The sequence below is a fragment of the Haemaphysalis longicornis genome, unplaced genomic scaffold, assembly GCF_048455015.1.
Source record: "Haemaphysalis longicornis isolate Haplotype H1 unplaced genomic scaffold, Haemaphysalis longicornis Haplotype H1 scaffold_12, whole genome shotgun sequence".
In the NCBI taxonomy this organism is placed as follows: domain Eukaryota; kingdom Metazoa; phylum Arthropoda; class Arachnida; order Ixodida; family Ixodidae; genus Haemaphysalis; species Haemaphysalis longicornis.
Window position 1 is genome coordinate 12,021,286 of NW_027526225.1, and position 19,549 is coordinate 12,040,834.

The following is a 19,549-nucleotide window of genomic DNA, read 5'->3' on the forward strand; positions in this document are numbered from 1 at the left end:
TGACTGTCTGCCCGCTGCACCGAAGCACTTCACAGCAAAACGAAAAACCACGGCACCGCACGCCCAAGAATGAACAACAGAAAGAAGTTGGGGAGGAGAACTTCACACAAGGCTACGTCTACGTGACTGTCTGCCTGCTGCACTGAAGCAGCACTTCACAGCAAAACGAAAAAACACGGCACCGCACGTCCCAGAATGAACAACAGAAAGAAGTTGGGGAGGAGAACTTCACACAAGGCTACGTCTACGTGACTGTCTGCCCGCTGCACTGAAGCACTTCACAGCAAAACGAAAAAACACGGCACCGCACGCCCCAGAATGAACAACAGAAAGAAGTTGGGGAGGAGAACTTCACACAAGGCTACGTCTACGTGACTGTCTGCCTGCTGCACTGAAGCAGCACTTCACAGCAAAACGAAAAAACACGGCACCGCACGCCCCAGAATGAACAACAGAAAAAATCTGGGAAGGGGACTTCACACAGGGCTACGTCTACGTGACTGTCTGCCCGCTGCACCGAAGCACTTCACAGCAAAACGAAAAAACACGGCACCGCACGCCCCAGAATGAACAACAGAAAGAAGTTGGGGAGGAGAACTTCACACAAGGCTACGTCTACGTGACTGTCTGCCTGCTGCACTGAAGCAGCACTTCACAGCAAAACGAAAAAACACGGCACCGCACGCCCCAGAATGAATAACAGAAAAAATCTGGGAAGGGGACTTCACACAGGGCTACGTCTACGTGACTGTCTGCCCGCTGCACTGAAGCACTTCACAGCAAAACGAAAAAACACGGCACTGCACGCCCCAGAATGAACAACAGAAAGAAGTTGGGGAGGAGAACTTCACACAAGGCTACGTCTACGTGACTGTCTGCCTGCTGCACTGAAGCAGCACTTCACAGCAAAACGAAAAAACACGGCACCGCACGCCCCAGAATGAACAACAGAAAAAATCTGGGAAGGGGACTTCACACATGGCTACGTCTACGTGACTGTCTGCCCGCTGCACCGAAGCACTTCACAGCAAAACGAAAAAACACGGCACCGCACGCCCCAGAATGAACAACAGAAAGAAGAAGTTGGGGAGGAGAACTTCACACAAGGCTACGTCTACGTGACTGTCTGCCTGCTGCACTGAAGCAGCACTTCACAGCAAAACGAAAAAACACGGCACCGCACGCCCCAGAATGAACAACAGAAAAAATCTGGGAAGGGGACTTCACACAGGGCTACGTCTACGTGACTGTCTGCCCGCTGCACCGAAGCACTTCACAGCAAAACGAAAAAACACGGCACCGCACGCCCCAGAATGAACAACAGAAAGAAGAAGTTGGGGAGGAGAACTTCACACAAGGCTACGTCTACGTGACTGTCTGCCTGCTGCACTGAAGCAGCACTTCACAGCAAAACGAAAAAACACGGCACCGCACGCCCCAGAATGAACAACAGAAAAAATCTGGGAAGGGGACTTCACACATGGCTACGTCTACGTGACTGTCTGCCCGCTGCACCGAAGCACTTCACAGCAAAACGAAAAAACACGGCACCGCACGCCCCAGAATGAACAACAGAAAGAAGAAGTTGGGGAGGAGAACTTCACACAAGGCTACGTCTACGTGACTGTCTGCCTGCTGCACTGAAGCAGCACTTCACAGCAAAACGAAAAAACACGGCACCGCACGCCCCAGAATGAACAACAGAAAAAATCTGGGAAGGGGACTTCACACAGGGCTACGTCTACGTGACTGTCTGCCCGCTGCACTGAAGCACTTCACAGCAAAACGAAAAAACACGGCACCACACACCCGCAAACAAACAACAAACAGGAAGTAGTACCTCAAAACAAACAATAGAAAAACGCTGGGGGGTGAGGAGGCGTGGTCAAGGGGCTTGTGTTTTCAGAGAGGAGACGAAGTAAGGAAACAGTTAATGTCCCTGGCCGTGCATCTTCGCATGGGGAACATTTGCGCCAACACTGCGGCAAAGAACATGAGGGCGCTTTCGGGCTGCCTTCAATGCTGCATTGTTTGGTGGTCGCCCAGCCGGCACTCTCTTGGACCCCTTGGTAAGCCCTGGACGGCGCCTCGACAGGGCTGTGGGCTGCACTTTTATAGTACGGCCACGCCTCAATTCGAGGCCAAGTGCCGAATTCATCGCCATGATGGCCCCTACACCACGCTGCTGCTTACACAATCTTTGCAAGCGCATGCTTGCACTTGTCAGGTGCTTTCTGTACGAGTCTTTGTGCCATTCAGCCTCATGAATTTTTCTCATCTCGGCAATGAGGGCTTCCAGGTTGTCATCTGCATCCTGCACAAACAGTTTCATAAGAAACTTTCACAAAAGAGGCAAAAGGGAGAGGATTACCTGATCTTGAGTAAAATTAGATGGGTTTTAAAGCAATACTTGCTTCCAAAGACAGCAATTTATAATCAGGACACTAATTTTATCGGAGAAATAAATATTTTGCTACAGTACAAAAAATGCTATCACAGCACACGTCAATAGTGTTCGGATTTAATAGACACTTGCTATACGTATTCATTGTATTGAGGAATGGGGTATCGGTATGCGAGTAGTGGACCCTTCATTCCATAACACCGGAAGATTTGACGGGACCACAAAGACACAATACAACTTAGCAGGCTTCTTGACTTTCTTTTTCCTTGTCCCATCTAGTTTTTGGGCTGGTATGCAATAAATGCATAGCGCCAGTGGCTTTTGACTGCAGAAAAATTTATTACATTGCATCATATTTTTATTGACTGTGCTCTGAAAGTATGACACGGCACAACAGCCTTTCACAAATGTACATTCTGCCCAGAGCTGCACGCACGTGCGTTCAAAGATTAACAAGTGGTTTGAAAGCTGCAGTTTGCCTAGCAATTCATTCATACTTGTTCCACATTTGCATGCAAATGAAAAGAACTTGGGGCAAATTCAGCAGAATGGTGTTCAATATAAATAAAAGCGCGAGGGTTCTGGCTAGTTGGTAATCCATTAGCAACACAGCGCGAAAAAAAGACCAAGGAGTGCGTGGGTGGGTGCACCTGAGTGCGTGGGTGGGTGGTATCACAATCTAGCGCAACATTGGACAAAGGTTTCCTGATAACTGATAGAAAATACTTGAGAGCATAACAGCACATATGGGATAGTGCTTGTCTTCTTTGTGTTTTTTTTTTGTTGCGCTTCAGTGCGTTTTTCGAGCTAGGAAATTTTGTGGCAGTTACCTTTTTGGTGTATTCATTTAGGCTATTTATTGCGTGGACAATTTAATATGCCTAGTGAAATGAGACTGCTTTGTGGAATGGCGCACATACCTTCCTGTCTTGCTGCTGCGAACCTGATGTGGATGGCAGCGCATCACACAAGGCATCCTGTTCCGGTTGCTCCTCCTGACACGGACTGGCCGCCGGTTCTGGCGGAAAGTCCTGGCTGCTACAGGCCACGGGCTCACCATTCTGACACCTCGGCAAGGAAGCACGTTGGCTTGGCGTCACTTCGTCACCCGATGCCGTGAAATAGTCAATGCTCGGGCACTCACTGCCAAGTGCAAGCCACCCCAGCTCATGTCTGTCCTCAGCCGTCAGTGCAGGGCAATTCGGGAAAAGCCCTCCATAGTGCTTGTGCACCAGGGCTTGGTGCTTGCAGAATGCCCCTGAGTTGCCAGCTGGGCACGTGCACAGGCCTGTGTGGCCGCACACCTCGTACCACTCGCCGTTGCCACTGGAGCTGGGTACGGAGAAGCAGCCGTCTCCGAGCACTCGAATGTCCGCTGCAGCCTCTTCCGGCATCCTCTTCAGCAGGCTGTGGTAGAGCAGGTGGTGCGTGGAGACCCGGTTGTTGGCGTGCTTCAGGATGCGGCTCTTGAAGTACTCCTCCATCACTTGGCCAACCGACTCCACAAGTGCCACAGCATTGAACGCCTTCGTCCGCGACAACACGATGTCTTTCAGAATCCTGATGGAGGCTTCTGCGAAGTTGTTGGTGTTGTGGCCTCGTGTAGTTACGTCTGCACGGCACAGCAACAACCACTCCCCCTGCTGCTGCTGCAAGAAGGCCTCGACACGCGCCTTGTAGCCCTCGTGGCTGCTGCCCCTAAGGCCCTCGATGGCTTTGTTGAGGCCCTCCACGCTGGTGGCATACATGATCTGAGAGAAGTCAATGCATAAAAAGTTAGAACACAAAGCATTCTAGCACATCACACAGACGTAATACGGAATTTAGGTGAAAATTTTCTAGGGATTTCACATTCCTTGAGCATTGACTGCACACACACACACACCTTTATCTTGACCATACTGATTTTGAAGATGGTGCTTATTGATAACTAATCTATTCATAATACACAAATCTAAGCGACGGGATGTCTAAGCTTCTACTGTAAGTCATATTTTGAACGGCAGGCCTGCTAACAGCATGCACATCAGGGCGTTTGTTTTCCAACCCCACGTGCTTGTTTGCCTTATCAAGCGCACATTACATCATGCACTACATCATACATTCACAGATACACACAGCTTTGACACAAGTGGCAATATGCACTTGCTTTGGTGATACATATTTGCGTTTGTTCTGACCTCTTTAACCCTAACTTTCCAGGCAGGAATTTGTGGTTTGGTGCAAGTAGTGATATATGTTTGCTTTCGCAAAAAGCTTTGTCCTTATAAACTGGTTTTTTCCACATTGCATTTTTTCCTGCATGTGTGGACGCCATAAAATCTACGCTACATTGTGAGGTAATTTGATAAAAATGCTATGCTTTCTGAATCAAAATGTTAAAAACCATTGCCTGTAGTGTCATTAGGACATTGAGAGTTCATGTAGGCTCAAGTGGGCAAAAGATTACTAATCATGAAACTAAGTTTCGCACTCAACCTTTGAGGCAAGCCAAAGACCTGTATCTAAACCGTTACGTTGATACTACTCATGAATTTGGCTAGGTTCAACGGCAATGGTTCCATGTTCATTTCCTGCCAGACTTCTTTCTTGTGTAACGTTTGCATACTCATTATAGCTTTTGTCAGGTCCTTTCAAATATAAACATTTATACATAAAAACATGCAAACATTAACATCTACAAAGTAAATTTAAAAACTTAAAATTTGTCATTTTAAATGCATAAAGTGTAATGAAATCAGTGTTCTTGCCCGGACTAAATTTTAGCAGCATGTTAACATTCAGTCCGTAGTACAATGAAAATCTACACTGCTTTCATCATTTGTATAAATGTGCCTAGTTACCTGGAAGGCCGTAACATGGCCATGTCATTGCCACTCATGCATTGGTACTGTCACGAAAATACATGGGAAACACGAACCTGCTGAAATTTTGTCATCAAAGCTCTCCTTTGGTCTTTCTCAACATTGTTTCGAGCAGCCGTCAACCACCGCCATTCTGCCTGTGCCACATGAAAATGGCACAGAAGCTGCCTTCCTTCGGGCCAGGTGGTCCTCAGAGCTGCTTTTTCAGCAGCAGAATTGTCTGTCATGAATGCTCCAGGGGCCTATAAATGGGGCAACAAAAATAGCAATGATAATATAAATGAAGTGATGTACTGTATGCACATGATTACGTGTGCAGCTGTCGAAGCGTAAAATTTTAAAATCAAGCGTAACATTTGTGGTGCGCGTATCATTTAAGGTGTGCCTGTGCTTATGAAAATGCAATTCAAGCTCCCTTCATAGGTCAATTTCATTTGCTCTAAATAGGTTTTTGTTATGTTCCTTAAAATTTTTATGGTAATTTGTCCAAAAGGCAGTTGTGTGCCAAACAGCAGGAGAGTGTGCTGCTTCCATTAGCTTTTCGAAAACCACCATTCATTTACAGAACTCATGGAGAGTTACAAACATTTACGTTTTAGTACAGATTAATATATCAGCTACTGAGGTGCCAGTCAGGCTGCAGTACACGAACGTATTTCCCAAAATTGCAAGCTCAAAAGGTTATTAGAAAAACTGGCCATGTATCTCAGCATTTCAGTCTTGCCTGTCGAACAAATAAGCCCCCCCCCGCCCCCCCCCCCCTTTATTCCCACTTCTTCCTGCTCCTCCCACTTCCCTTCCTCATCTCCACTCCCTATCCTACTCTTCACTTCCCCTTTCCAATCTCCTGCCCTTCACCTCTACCCTTCCCACAACGGCCTGTGACCAAAGGATAAATCACAGGAATTTGTAGAATGGAGGTTAGTTTTCCATTAGTTTCTTTGTTCTTCCAGAAATCAGACCGACGTTCAACCTCCTTCCCCCCACCTCGGGGGTTGTCGGCTCGTTCAAATATGAAAGCATTTTTCAGACAAAACGGCAACGTTTGAGCTGATATCTTCTGCAAGACAACACAGTAGTTTGGTGGCTGAGGGAGGGGGTGGGTGTAATAATAATAAAAAAAAAAGCTAAGCATATATATTTGTGCGCGCACCTGGAAGCGGCGCCACCTATCCACACGAAAACAAAACACGCAACCAGCACTGTTTGGTCTAGCACTGGATAGATGGCGCCGCCATTGCGAATAGAACTCCTGCGACGGCAGTTTTTTCATTAATTCAAAAATAACCATGTAAGTTTATTTTAGGGGAAACAACCGGCGTCATGTGCAAAGACATGTAAAGAAATTTTCTGTGAACGTGTTGTGGGAACGCAGTGCGCTAGACGAGCTTCAGCCAAGCCAGGTCAAGCGTTCCAAGATGGCGGCGCACTTACGGACGGTCACACAGGCAATTATATCGCGGCAAACGCCGGCGACAGACGGCCGGTAAGGACTAATTATGAACTTGTGAACTATATTTTGTCAAGATTATCTGCACGGTATACTGTGGCACGCTTGTAATAACCCTGCCGCAGTATCGCTGTAGTGCACGCAGAGCAGTGGCGAGGTGTGATTGCGTAGTGCTTGATTTCTTTCCCTAAGGTGACGTTATCATCTCAGTTATGGTCGTGCCTGGTGCGTAGTGCTTGATTTCTTTCCCTAAGGTGACGTTATCATCTCAGTTATGGTCGTGCCTGGCATCAGTTTAGCAGCCCTCAAGTGCTCCATCGCTAGACTATTACGACAAATGCAAAAACGTTATTCAGAACAAGTGGTCGAAAAGGGTAATTGTGTTGTTCAGAACAAGTAGTTCAAAAGCAATTTCCTCATCACCTAGCAGACAAACATGCCGCTAATGAGACACATTGTTACTACGAATAACCCAAGCATTCATGCGTGGGTTATTTGTAGGGTTATTAGTGCATTCATGAATAACCCAAGCTTCCAGGCTTTCTTTTAGTGAAGTCAAAGTTAGGGTGCCACGCAATATCTGCCCATAGACGTGTTTGAGACGTGTAAATACTGCCCAAAGGAGGACGCTGAGCTTATGTTGGGTGTTCTTGATAAGAAATAATGCTGGTGGACTGGGTTTGGTATTTAGAAGATAAAGCGCTGTTATTTCTAGCTTGTGAGTTCAAAAAAGATTAAGTACTCATGGCGACATCATTTACACAGGAGCAAAGCACGGATAGTGCTCAAGAGACTAAGGAACTGCTGCCTTCGTTCGACAACGGTTGCTTCCATGCCGCCATGTGTTTGTTTCTTCACACTAATGCTGCTTTGATTGCTCTAGCATGTATAGCCAACTAAAGAGGGAAGCCTTGTGTAGGATAGTGGAGCCCACACTACGTGACTTAAGGATGAAAATCTCTGTCTTTGCTTTGTGATCTTCAACACTGCCTTCTGAATGCGCATACATTGTTCCCCTACAGCCTATGATGCCTGTGGGGTTACTACAACAGGCAGGTAAGCCAGTGTGGCCGTCCTAACGGCAAGCACTTGAACACTGTGCCTTGTATTTAATGTTTGGTTCAATGCAAGTGCAATCCCGGTTACGCAGCAGCCTTGTGCCTTAGCCATGTGCCTTCATTAAGCCTTGCTGCACTCTGCAGCAAAGTGTTTAGTCCGTCCATTCGGACACCTTGTGGGCAACAACAGTTGGTGCAGTCAATGAGTTGGAATTGTAAAATACTGGATACTGGCAGCATGACCCGGTATAATGTCTACTTGGGAAGGTCTGAATAGTGCAGGTGTCCTCATTCAGTTGCAGGAGCTTTTTGTTACCTTTGAACCTATAGAAGCTTGACTGTTGTGCCGACGGCACATTGGGATGCCTGTCCGGTATTAGGTGGTGGCTGAACCATTTGCCAAGGGCCTTTCAGCTGATGCCAAATAGCTTTCGTCAGCGTAGTTGTACGTTGTTTTATCATACTGTGCTAGCATTCGCTGTCGGTGCTCGTTGGCGCACCAATTAGTTTAGGCACTTTTTTTGCTGCAGCTGTCACCTTCCAAATGATATTAAGGGCATTTTCACCTCATTCACCCTTTCTGTTAAAGCTAGCGATCAAGCGAACTCCTTTCTTTCCACTTCTTCCTCACAATTTTTGCGTGATGCTTTCCACCTCAAAGAATGCCAAAAGCTCTCTTTTCAGTGTTAGGCCCTAGTTCATAATGTTCATGCGTATTGAAACAACAGCAGTTGGTGACCTTAGGTTGTCCACATAGAGCCCTCAGCCTGACCATAATACAGTGGAACCCCATTACTACGTTTTCCACCGGACCGGGAAAAGAAAACGTAACAGCTGGGAAAACGAAAGAGTGAGGAAAGCCACGAAAATGGGTCGGCGTCTTACTGGCGTCATTAAAGGAGTACTGAGACGAAATTTTGTTGTTACGTTTTTTTCGCTGCTATGCGTGCCTACCAGCCCACTAATCATAGAATGACAGATTAGACGGTCGAGCGCAGCGTAAACATTCATTTACGGCATCGTTTATTCGTGTCAGTTTCGGTTTCGGCAAAACGAACGCCGAGCGGCCGCCATGACAGGAGGTATCACGTGACGTCACCATTCTTGCCGTATCATTGCCGCTCTGGTAGTGTGCGCGCACTCAGACCGGCCGAGGTCTTCACCGTCCCCACAGGCCCGGGCAGCATGACGTCAGTCCCAAAACCATGACGTGTACACACGCCCGAGCAGCGTGCGCCAACCACAGCCAGTGCGTCGGCTTCATCACGGGAGCCCCAACGTCGGCAGTTTGGGGCAAGTAGCAGATGATGTCATGTCGGTCCACTCTGGGCTTTCTCGTGCGGGCAAAGATTAAAATGGATTTTAAATATGTTTCACTGAACGGGTGCTGTTGAAACTTGCTGGGAGATATCTCCTGATAAAAAGGAAGCATTCTACATAGTTATCTCAGCTTTGAAATTTCGTGCCAGTACTCCTTTAAATGACCCCCTATCTGGAACTCCATTGTTGCCCACTTCATTTCTGCCCGTTCCGCCAAATGTAGGGGTGTTTTTTTTGCATTTTTCATGTGCACATTCAGTGTTGCCAAGAGCAATTAAGACGGGCGTCAAGTCATGATAGTCGTCGCAAAATCACTGTACTACTCGCTCGTCGTCACCTTACTCATGAAGGTCGACAACAAAATCGGGCGTCGTGAAATCCCCGTACCACGTGCTAGCCGTTCCGACCGCCTGTATGGGTGGTGTAGAAAGTGCAGTTTGCAGAAAGGCGGTGTAGAAGGACTGGCACAAGTGACGGTATGGGTGGTGTAGAAAGTGCCGAGAGTGGCAAGGAAGGAGCAGCAGACGATGCATCGAGACCGATCTCAACGGTACCGCACCGGCAGCAGCACCGGCCCGTGCCGCGGTACTGGAAGGCCGTGCTCTTTGCCAACTGACCCAATCTAAAAACGCTGCACGGCACCATTACAACAGTGCGGCGGCGCTAACATCACGCACTTCCGGCGTTCCGAAGTAAAACTTCTGTTGTAAGCTCAGTGATGATCGTGATAGCACTTTCGACAGATGGCCATCTAGTGACGGCCTCTCCAACTCGCTTGCAGCTTCTTGTAGGTTGTTTAGTAACAAATCCTGGCCAAGACTCATCAAAAGCCAAAATAGCGGTGCCCAAGCCGCTTTGGAGTGTCAGGTTGCGACGCATTATATGGTAACAGGCCCACAGTTGCGACGTTATAGCGGGGTTCGCAATATGTTATATCCTATGGGAGCTATGCCGGGACCGATGGCACACAACGTAACAGCCAGGAAAATGCAACAGTGAGGAATGTAACAGCGGGGTTCTACTGTACTCCCTCACAACCGGCCTTTCGGGCATATAAAAAGTATTTGCCCAGTGCATCAGACCTACCCTACCAGACCTACCCTATCAGGCCTACCAGACCTATTGACACACCATGGCCTCTAGGCCCATGTGAAGGCAATGGTATCATCCACACGAGCCTAGTTTGCCGTGCTATGCCATCTGTAAACAAGACATGCACTTATGTTACGGAGGCACCTCTTCCATTTGTTTTAGGAGAGCTCAGCCCTAGGCCCTTGTCTTTGTGTTTGGCCCACCGTCTTGCCTGATCATCTACACAGACTCAACACAGGCTACTCGGGAGATGCGGCGTGTACACAGCACATTGAGCATTACATTCGACGTGCACCGGATGCTGAAATCGTTCCCGTGCCCTGTTTGCATCCTCTGGACCTGTTGCAGCACACCTGCCCACTTGGAGGCCAACTTGGCTGCTCATAATCCGTAAGCTACGGACCCGCTCCCGCTTCTGCAGCTGTCACTGCAGGATGCTCTTCTACTTAAAGGGCGGACAACCGATTTTTGTCGCGCATATGCTCTCTAGCTCATATAAAAGCCAGCATTTGATATAGCCCGGTAACCACAAGAAATTTCTAAACAAATTGGCAGAAATAATTTTAATTTGGCAGCAAACTTCCTGAAATCGGAAGGGTGGCGGTTCTCGAAACTTGACACTACAATATGTGTCCCCGTCACGTGACCTGAAAACCTAGCTGCTACTGTAACTGCTGAAACGTTTATTCACTTATTGAAAACCTTTTCACACAAGTATTTGTAAAAGTTAAAATTGTATATGTATTTTTAAACACTATTTTGTAAATTTTTGAGACACGCTACCCGCCGCCGCTGGGTTCCTCTCAGTGTGGATAACTGAGCATCCATGCTCAGAATCAATGGCAGCGTTCAGTAAACAGACCCAGTGAAGAAGCTTTGATGATTCTGCCTGAGTCAGGGACTTTCTTCTGCCAAAGTATTCAATTTCAGTTTTCAAATAATCCAACGGAAGAAAAAAAAGAAAAGACAAGCCCGGGGAGGAGCGAACTTCTGACCCCCACAACGTGAAGCCAGATTCTACCTATTGTCCATCCCAGCAGATGGCACCTTCGTGCAAAATAGACTGGTGAATTTAAAAAAGCACATAAAGGAATAAGAAAGCCTGCGATTCACACTTTTCTTTAACTGGGGACGAATTTTTAAATATCGCTTTTCATCTGGCATACAGACAAAAGCATGTTGCCGCGCTACTGTGTGTCATGGTTGCCAGCATTATTTTTGGGAGGACACATACGGTTCGTAGATCTAAAAAATTCCGATTTGAAAAGTTTTAGGGCGTTATCGGCAAAACCGTTTATCGTTAAGGTGCTTTAAGTGATGCACTTTCATTTGGGATAGAGAATATATACTCTACAAAAATTGGTTGTCTGTCCCTTTAAAACAGCCTCTCTTCGGCACTCTACGCGTGGCCGTCTTCCTCTGCATGGGGCTGACTTTCCTGGCGGTTGAACCCACCGTGAGGTGGTCACGCTCTGGAGAATTTGCTTGGGTGTTCATGCAACGTGGACTTCTAGCCTTGTGGTGACTAATTCAACTTGCCCCTACCGCCCTACTTCCGCTGCGGAAGCAACATTGGACCACCCCCTGGGGACATGCCCAGGACTCCAATCAGCCCGAACCCAGCACTTGGTAACCCTAGGAAATCGCCCAGGCCGTCCACCCGATATTCATTAGTGGACGCATGGTCAGCTTTACAAGCTGCTGTAGGACTATCTTGCTGCGACTGGCCTATACAGCATTCTGTGGTGCATAAAGCCACTTGCCTCCAGTTTCTTTCCAATTTTTTTAACCTTCCGTTACTTTCATGCCCTGTGGCAAAATGGCGCAATAAAAAACAAGTCTCTTTCTAGACTACTGTGAGGAACATCTTTGCAAATTGGGGTGCATCAAGCAGTCATCGCTGCTTCATGCATGCAGGCATGTCAGAATATGCACTCGATTTCAGCACCACCTCTGCTACAGAAAGTGGCACCATTGGTAACCATGGCACTGCTATTGACGGCAAAAATATGAATGCTCTCAGGCCAACATTTCCTGTCGTGTGTAAGCCGAAAATGGCGAAAGAGCCACATCCCTGTTGCTCTCTCCTGTTCCTAGATTTTGCATGTGCTCCCGGCTTGGGCAGTCACCCGATTGGCAGCGCCATTTCGTGGAAACTATAAGAAACAATTCGCAGGGTTTGTCTAGCCGTTGTGAGGTGGTGCTCCTACATGTCCATGTTTTCTTAGTGTTTGCCTGTCATGCTGCACGTCGTGCCCGAGTGGAGACATAAGGGCAGGCGCCCATTTCTACGTGCTGCACTAAAGATGAGTGGCTGGACTAGGTGTCTGTTCCTACAGGAAATCGTGCTATGTGACTGGCAATATTATACAGGCGGTGTTGCTGAGGCCTACTGTGTGGCTCACGTGCATTTATTACAGATGTTGGCACTGGCTTTTCTTTGCGAGTCACTGTGCAGAAAATTGGACCTACCAGCACGTGCCACCTGGTCAAGTTAGAATTATGCACCCTCCAGTGTCAAGATATCAAAGTCAAGACACATACTTAAATTACATGTACAGGTCCGCGCAGAAGTAAACGGAGCACGGGAGCTGTGGCCGAACTGCATCGCCGCGCCTAGTATCAGTGGCAACACGTCTTAACTAATTAAATATAGTTTTATGGGTTAAGACGGACTCGTAAAATAGTGTCTACTCCTTTAAAATATCGAACAATTTTTACAAAATCTCTTGGCTTACTGACAATTTAATAAAGTTCGCCTTTTGCAGAATAAAAAAAAATGCTCATGACGTTGTGTCTCGTGTAACCCCTTTTAAAATCTTTTTTTTGCTTGCAGTGTCAGACATAAAATGTATTAATAAGGTATAGGTTCGGGCGAAGTGGGTGTATCATGTCGATTACTTTCTTCATTGTCATCTTTTTGTGCAGTGAATGTTTATTATCAAATATGTGCTGTTAACAAGGGCTTTCCTGGTAGTTTACAAAAGGTATTATAAATGGGCCATGAAGACAAAAAGCAAGTTCTGTTCATTAAAACTACTGCTTTGTCTGAAAGTAACGCTAGTGCCACCTTTGCAGTTGAGATGTAAACGCTGAGGAAACAGTGGAGCTGGCGATCTTCACTAGCTCTAACTTGGCTTTTCACAGGTATGCTTATCGTAACGGTCACTGATGCCGTCCAGTGCATGCCGCATCCCTCAGCTTGGAGAGCACCTACATGTCGGATCTTATGTCGTCACTAGGCACAGCCAATCCTGATGCACGCCTCCCCCACCCGAACATCTGTGCCGTGACACGCATTCCCCGCACCTGCTTGTCAGCTCCTTTCCTCCACGTCACTTCCCCTCACACTTGTTGGCTTAGTATTTTCCTCCTCTCCACTTTGCTGCACTAATTATTGTGAAACGCCAGGCAACGCCCGTGCTTGAACCCAAAGAAAATGCTAAGCGCCCGAAACGAACGTGATGATAGCGCGCAATCGGATAGAGAGAGAAAGACAAAGACTTCTTTATTGAGCTAGGTTTGAGGGGGGGTGACTCCTTATTTCAGGTAACTGTGTGCCGTCACAGCCATCAGAAGTTGATCACAAGGTAGGGAGCTAGACAGCAGTATCTCCCACTGCTCCAATTTCATTGCACGAGGGACCCAGGTTTGATTCAGAAGACGAAAAGCATTGAGGCACGCACTCCCAACCCCTGCTCGCGGGCTCCTTGCCTCCTGGCCACTTTCCCTCACACTTCTGGCTCTAGCACTTTCCTTCTCTCCATTTTGCTGCGGCAAGTTTCGAACCCCACCAGGCACAGACGGAACTCGAGCTTAAGCAGCTCCGCTGTTAAAAAAGACGAGGAAGTGGCGACTTCCCAGCAACTTTCTGACATGTCTCTACGACGTCGTGGAATCTTGTTTGTGCGATCGGTGGGTAGCGACCACAGCCACTGGCAAGAAACATGACTGGCTGCTTGTAGTGGGTTGTGTTGTTCTGTTTGGTTGTACCATGTGAATGCTAATGTGCAGGTAACATGACTCATATTATGTCACTTTAGTGCAAAATTTGAAAGTTTTGCAATATTTCTCGCCTTTTTTATGTTACAAAGCATCTTTTATGGCTGGAATAGAGCTGTGTTACTAAAGGTCCCTTTTTCAAATTCAATAAAGTTGAATTTTGTCGTCATGGCCCCTTTAAATGCCTTAAGAAATTTTGTCTTGTGTCCCTGGTCTACCACTTTCAGCCGACAATGTTGGGTAACAGGGCACAGATTGGTTTTTATAGTTCAGTAAACGACTGGAAACAAACAAAAAAATAAATCCAGGGAAGCTTGCACTCATGCACAAGACTGGGATGGCGAGGCTGTTTTAGGTGAGCATTGCCGGGCACATGGTTAAGTTTCAGTATTGTTGCTTATTTGCATAGGCGTGGTGCTAGCAATTGTCGCCATGTGCATTGAACAGGTTTTTGTTGTCTTTGCGGCGAGTGGTGGATGAAAAGTCATTCTCAGCATCGTAGACTTTCATCAGCTCTTTGTCATCGACCAGAGTCAGCGGTTGGATCTGTAAGTCGTCTCGGGAAGGACTGGGCACACTTGTAGCAATGTCTCTCATGATCCATAATGGCTTCTACAAAATGCGGTGGCCACAGTGGTCTCTCCCAAGCCGCATGTCTTTTAAACACTGCTACGTGCAAGGGCTCTTTTACAGTACTGAGCTGGTGTGCACAACAACACGAGGACAAATGAACGAGGGGTGTACGCTATGACGTGTCTGTCATTTCGAGCAAGTGTTGCCACAAATAGAATGAACACTGGAGATTTTTTTTTTTTTTGGCCCTCTCTTTCAGCCAATCTCTCTCAGTGGGTATGCACTCTGGGAGTTTTTTGCAACATGGGAATTAAGGCCAGTAACTACAGCTTTGCAGTTAAAAAGTTGATTTGAACAGACTGGACTAGGAAAATGTTTATTTATATTTTGTCAGTCGTTGGGTGGCACCCCACTTGGGTTCCTGTGCCACGTGCTGCAGCTCACGATGGGGTCAGCACGGCATTTACAACTGGTTCAGGGCTCCAACGGCCTCTACTGCTTTATGTGCCCGCTGGGTCAGACCGATCTGGTCATCACAGCAGTTGCTGGACAGCAGTGCCACCCATTGCTCCGCATTAGGGTTTCCGATTTTGGGGACAGCCATTGTGCTTTGGCATTCCCATGCGGTGTGGATTTTTCCTGATGGCCCAGTGGGCATATAGTGTAGGGTAAATTGTACTCAGCGTGTTTAAAGGAGCCATGAAGACAAAATACAAGCTCGGTTTATTAGAAAGACTGCTTAGTTCCAATAACAATGATACCAATATCATCGCAATCTTTGAACGAATAACGGAGATATGAAAGAAAACGTGTGAAGCAGTCGCGGCCCCCTAGCCAATTTCCCAAGCCAATTTTCTATGACGTCACGGAACCTTGTTTGTGCGATTGGCGGCCGCCTAACTGAGCCGTCGTGATGACACATGACTGGACGTCTGTAATGGGGCCTCTAGTTCCATTTGACCGCATCACTTGAATGCTAAAGTGCAGTTAATGCACTGAAAATTGTGTTTTATTGTTGGCCCGCATGACATCATTCTTGCTCATAACACGTCAATGTGGCGCCAAATTTGAAAGTTTTTAAATACTTCTTGCTTTTTTTTGGTTAAAAAACATATTTCGGGGCTGTAATGGAGCTGAGTGAGATACTGAATCCTAGTTCTTTTAAATTAAACGAAATTGTATTTTCTCTTCATGGCACCTTTAAGTTTGAGAACGTACTTGTCTGCGGCTGTCTCCAGTTGGTGGATTCTGCCCTCATGAGGGATTCGTGTGGCACAGGGTATCTTTTCCTGATACCACTGTAATATGCTGCCCTGGGGAGTGGCATGGGTTCTTCAAGGTCCTAATCATCAGGTGCTTGGTTTGCAGTATATTCCCCGAGTGTGCTGGGCCCCACAGGCTCCTGTGTTGTATCTTAGGTGGATGCTGAGGTTGTTGGGGTACACCGCCTTTAGTCTGGAAGAGTACAGCCTCACAAATTTTTAATAATATAGCAGGAGCGACAACTGATCGGCATGCCAGCACCTTATCACGGTGTTCCCTGGCCAAACAGGCGAGAGTACGCGCATGCGCCTAAAACTATCTGTTGTGGGAGTGTCATCTGCTATGCTGTTCTCCTCAAGACAACACACCCCCTGATTTTTCTTATCTTGCAAGGTCGTTTCGGTACCGCAAAAAGTAGCTACGCACCGTGTTTTATTGTTATCAGATTTCTTATTCATCACATTATATTGCGAAGCAGCCTATGGCTATTCCAGCCATAACACTGGTCCTGTTCTACTGTTATTTATCTTTTCCATGACATTCATCACGCTAGGAGGGGGCAAATGACCCGGAAAAAAAAATCACACGCACATTTGATATGCCCATGTGCATCCAATAACCACGGTTTCTCATGAACAGTTATTCACATGCAGTGGCAGGGAGTGTACCACTCTCAAGGAGACAGCATAGCAGACGGTACTCGTACAGCCAATAGCCCTATGCGCATGTGCATACTCTTGCCTATTTCGCTGCTGATAAGGCGCTAACATGCCGATCGATCATCGCTCCCGCTATATTGTTAAAAATTTGGGAGGCTGTACACAAAGTGTGCGGTGGCTTACTTGTCTGGTCAGAAAGTGTCTACAAGTTTTTTTGCAAATGGGAAATTGGTGTGAATGGCCCGTCCAGAAGTGTTCTGCTGCTTCGAAAGCGACAGCTAGCTCCTTGGCATCTGTCACGGTACGATGACATAGCGAGCCACAGGAGCTAATATGGAGGTTTGGGTGTATGACTACAGCTACCCTCCGTCCTTTCCTTGGATCTTGTCCATGAGCATCAAATGCAGAAGCTTGTGTGGAAATTTGCTTCGTGTAAATATTTGCTGTAAGACTAACAATATCAAATTAAATGAACTAACAAACTTGCAGGTTATGGTGCTCTTACAAGTTTGGCAGTTCTCTTTCTTAAGGGGCTCTCATGTCATGAGAAGATGACACTAGGGCAGTGAGGCATAGCACTGAGCTAGCCTCCTCCTGCGAATGTATGTGCAACCCTCCTCCGCCACATACACAAAGCTGTGTGTGGCACGTAGCTTTGCTTCAGTTCTTTGATGGCTGACAGGTGAATACATCTTTTCACCTTTAACCTTGGTTTGGGGAACTTGTCCTACCGCAATGTAACAACGTGTAGCTTGGTTTTGAAGTGTGCACTAACGTGACAACACTGTTATTCTGACCCAATCACCCGCACATGTACTTTGTTTGTCATGGTGTTTTCGAGAGGAATGGGGTGGAACACAAAATGTAGAGCTGCGGTGTTTTCAAGTTGGACGATTACCACAACACTCCTCAAGAAATGTGGGGCACCCATCTGCATGTGCACTATGGTCTTTCAAAGAAGCAGAATTGTGATCCCGCTAGTTATTACAATTCTCACTTTTGACACCTTGCTGTTGACTGCACAGACTCCACAATCCATGATGTGTTTGTCCGGAGGCCATACTCCTCCACCCAGTGGCAAGCTGAGCCTTCATCTTGCAGGTTGGCGCGCAAAACTTCGAGCTCACTGGATGAAGATGCGTCATCTCTGATGCACTCTGGTGGCTCCGCTGTAGACATTATGCCAGCAAATGGTGGCAAGCCTGCAAAAGAATGCAAGCATAACAGCTTTGAGGCACAGATATTTATTACAAAGCGCCCAACTATCAGTGATACCGGCAGGTAGAACTTTGTTTAAAATGTCTGCTCAAATGTGTATAGATAGGACAACACAAGGAACCACAGATAGCTTGCCCTGACGTCGGCATAGCTGCCATGTTTGTGATTCACAAGCACAGCGAGAGGTTGCACTTTTATCCAATGCTCTTATGTCTGCAAAGGCACTATATTTTGTGTTGCTTGATGGCATTGACAAGTACTGCCAAAACAGGGACGCTCCATAAAAGGAGCGCAGGAACCAGTCGCACACACCTCGTGCCAGCTGGGCCCCGAGGAACCACGTGCACTAGGTGCTCATCATCCGTAGGGCCTCTCTCTGCCCACCGATACGGGCACCACCTGAAGGAGAGGAGTTCAAAAAAATGCAAGCATCACCTCGCCAAAATACAAGTTACATGTAGATTCACGCCTATACAGTGCATGTTTGTCGAGTAGAAACATTGCACTGCTTGGATCGTTCAAAAGTGTAACAAATATCAAAACAAGAACTTCCCTGCAGGTTTGCCATTATTTAGGCCAAGCTTGAAGCTTCAATTGAACCACAGCGGCTCAAATTCAATTAAGAAAGGAGCCGGGAGGGTGCATTAAATGAGATGAAGTGGTTTCATGTATTGAAAAATTTAAGTCTCCTTGGCAGGATGCCTGACTTACAACGTCGGAAGCTGTGCTGAGAGTGACTTCCAGGGTAGTCGCGTTGGCATCATAGCTAACAAAATTAGAGGATCCTCTTAATGAGTTTTCTTAGTGCCTAAAATTAGCCGGCTTGTAAAACTCGATCCACGTTTTTTTTTTTAATTAAGACACCGGCACTGCACAGCTCTAGTTCACGAGTGCGTGTACAGAAAACAGCAGAACAAGCTGAGATCGCATTTCAGCTTAATAGTCCGTTCGCGCTGACTCGAGATCATCTTCGTAACCAGGCGCAAAGAAACCAGTGTTTTACGCCGTGCAATATCTGATCTACATTATAGACATCCACACTACGCTGCCCCCTTCCGTGCGCGCAAGAACGAGAGAAATTTCACGAAAACAATTCATCAGCACACTGTGATTATAACAGTTCAGCAGCAAGCCAAAATGGCAGTGTGAGGAGAGCGCACTCACCCTTCGTTGCAGCACTGGGCGCTACTCCGACGGTGGCTCTACGGCTCTACTCCGATGACTTCCCCAGACGTAACTAGCGGCGATATCGCTCCTCGATACTCGAACGCTCACGTGCGGTCTAAATCGCGCGCTCAAGCTCAAAGGATGCCGCCGCTCGGCGCTCCACCGCTTCCGCGAAGTAGTAGAAATATCGCAGCGGCAGGTTCGCTCCCCGAATAGTCACTTTCGCTTAGTTCCGGAATCGGGCAGCCGCGGCCGCTCCAACGTCCCTGACGCCGAGAGTACGATACCTGCCGGCGTTGCTATGTGTGACGTTTCGGCGTCGCTCCTCTGAAACCAGCCAATCCTGTGTCGGTATGGTTGCTATGCGCTGGGCTCCCTGCATTTTAGAAATAAGCGGCCCGGCCGCATGAGTTGGCTTACCAAGGATGGCGGATCATTGTAACGTATTTGTGACAAGGCCGAAATACGCCATCTGATGG

The 19,549-nt window shown here is 47.2% G+C and overlaps 1 protein-coding gene and 2 long non-coding RNA genes across 3 annotated transcripts; 1 reads left to right on the plus strand and 2 right to left on the minus strand.

Annotated features, from left to right (window-relative positions):
• Positions 1-1,593: 1,593 nt before the first annotated feature.
• Positions 1,594-5,980, minus strand: LOC144162414 (uncharacterized). Its single transcript, XM_077692936.1, has 3 exons — positions 5,325-5,980; positions 3,325-4,155; positions 1,594-2,314 (listed from the first exon to the last, which is right to left on the minus strand). Exons 1-3 carry the CDS (start codon positions 5,493-5,495, stop codon positions 1,931-1,933), a joined length of 1,386 nt encoding a protein of 461 aa, XP_077549062.1. The 5' UTR covers positions 5,496-5,980; the 3' UTR covers positions 1,594-1,930.
• Positions 5,981-6,521: 541 nt separating this feature from the next.
• Positions 6,522-12,125, plus strand: LOC144162416 (uncharacterized). The gene is made up of 3 exons (XR_013320671.1): positions 6,522-6,754; positions 10,416-10,578; positions 11,573-12,125. It is a non-coding gene; the product is annotated as an uncharacterized LOC144162416 (long non-coding RNA).
• Positions 12,126-17,167: 5,042 nt separating this feature from the next.
• On the minus strand, positions 17,168-19,319 carry LOC144162415 (uncharacterized). The gene is made up of 3 exons (XR_013320670.1): positions 19,068-19,319; positions 18,216-18,302; positions 17,168-17,887 (listed from the first exon to the last, which is right to left on the minus strand). It is a non-coding gene; the product is annotated as an uncharacterized LOC144162415 (long non-coding RNA).
• Between the last annotated feature and the right edge of the window lie 230 nt (positions 19,320-19,549).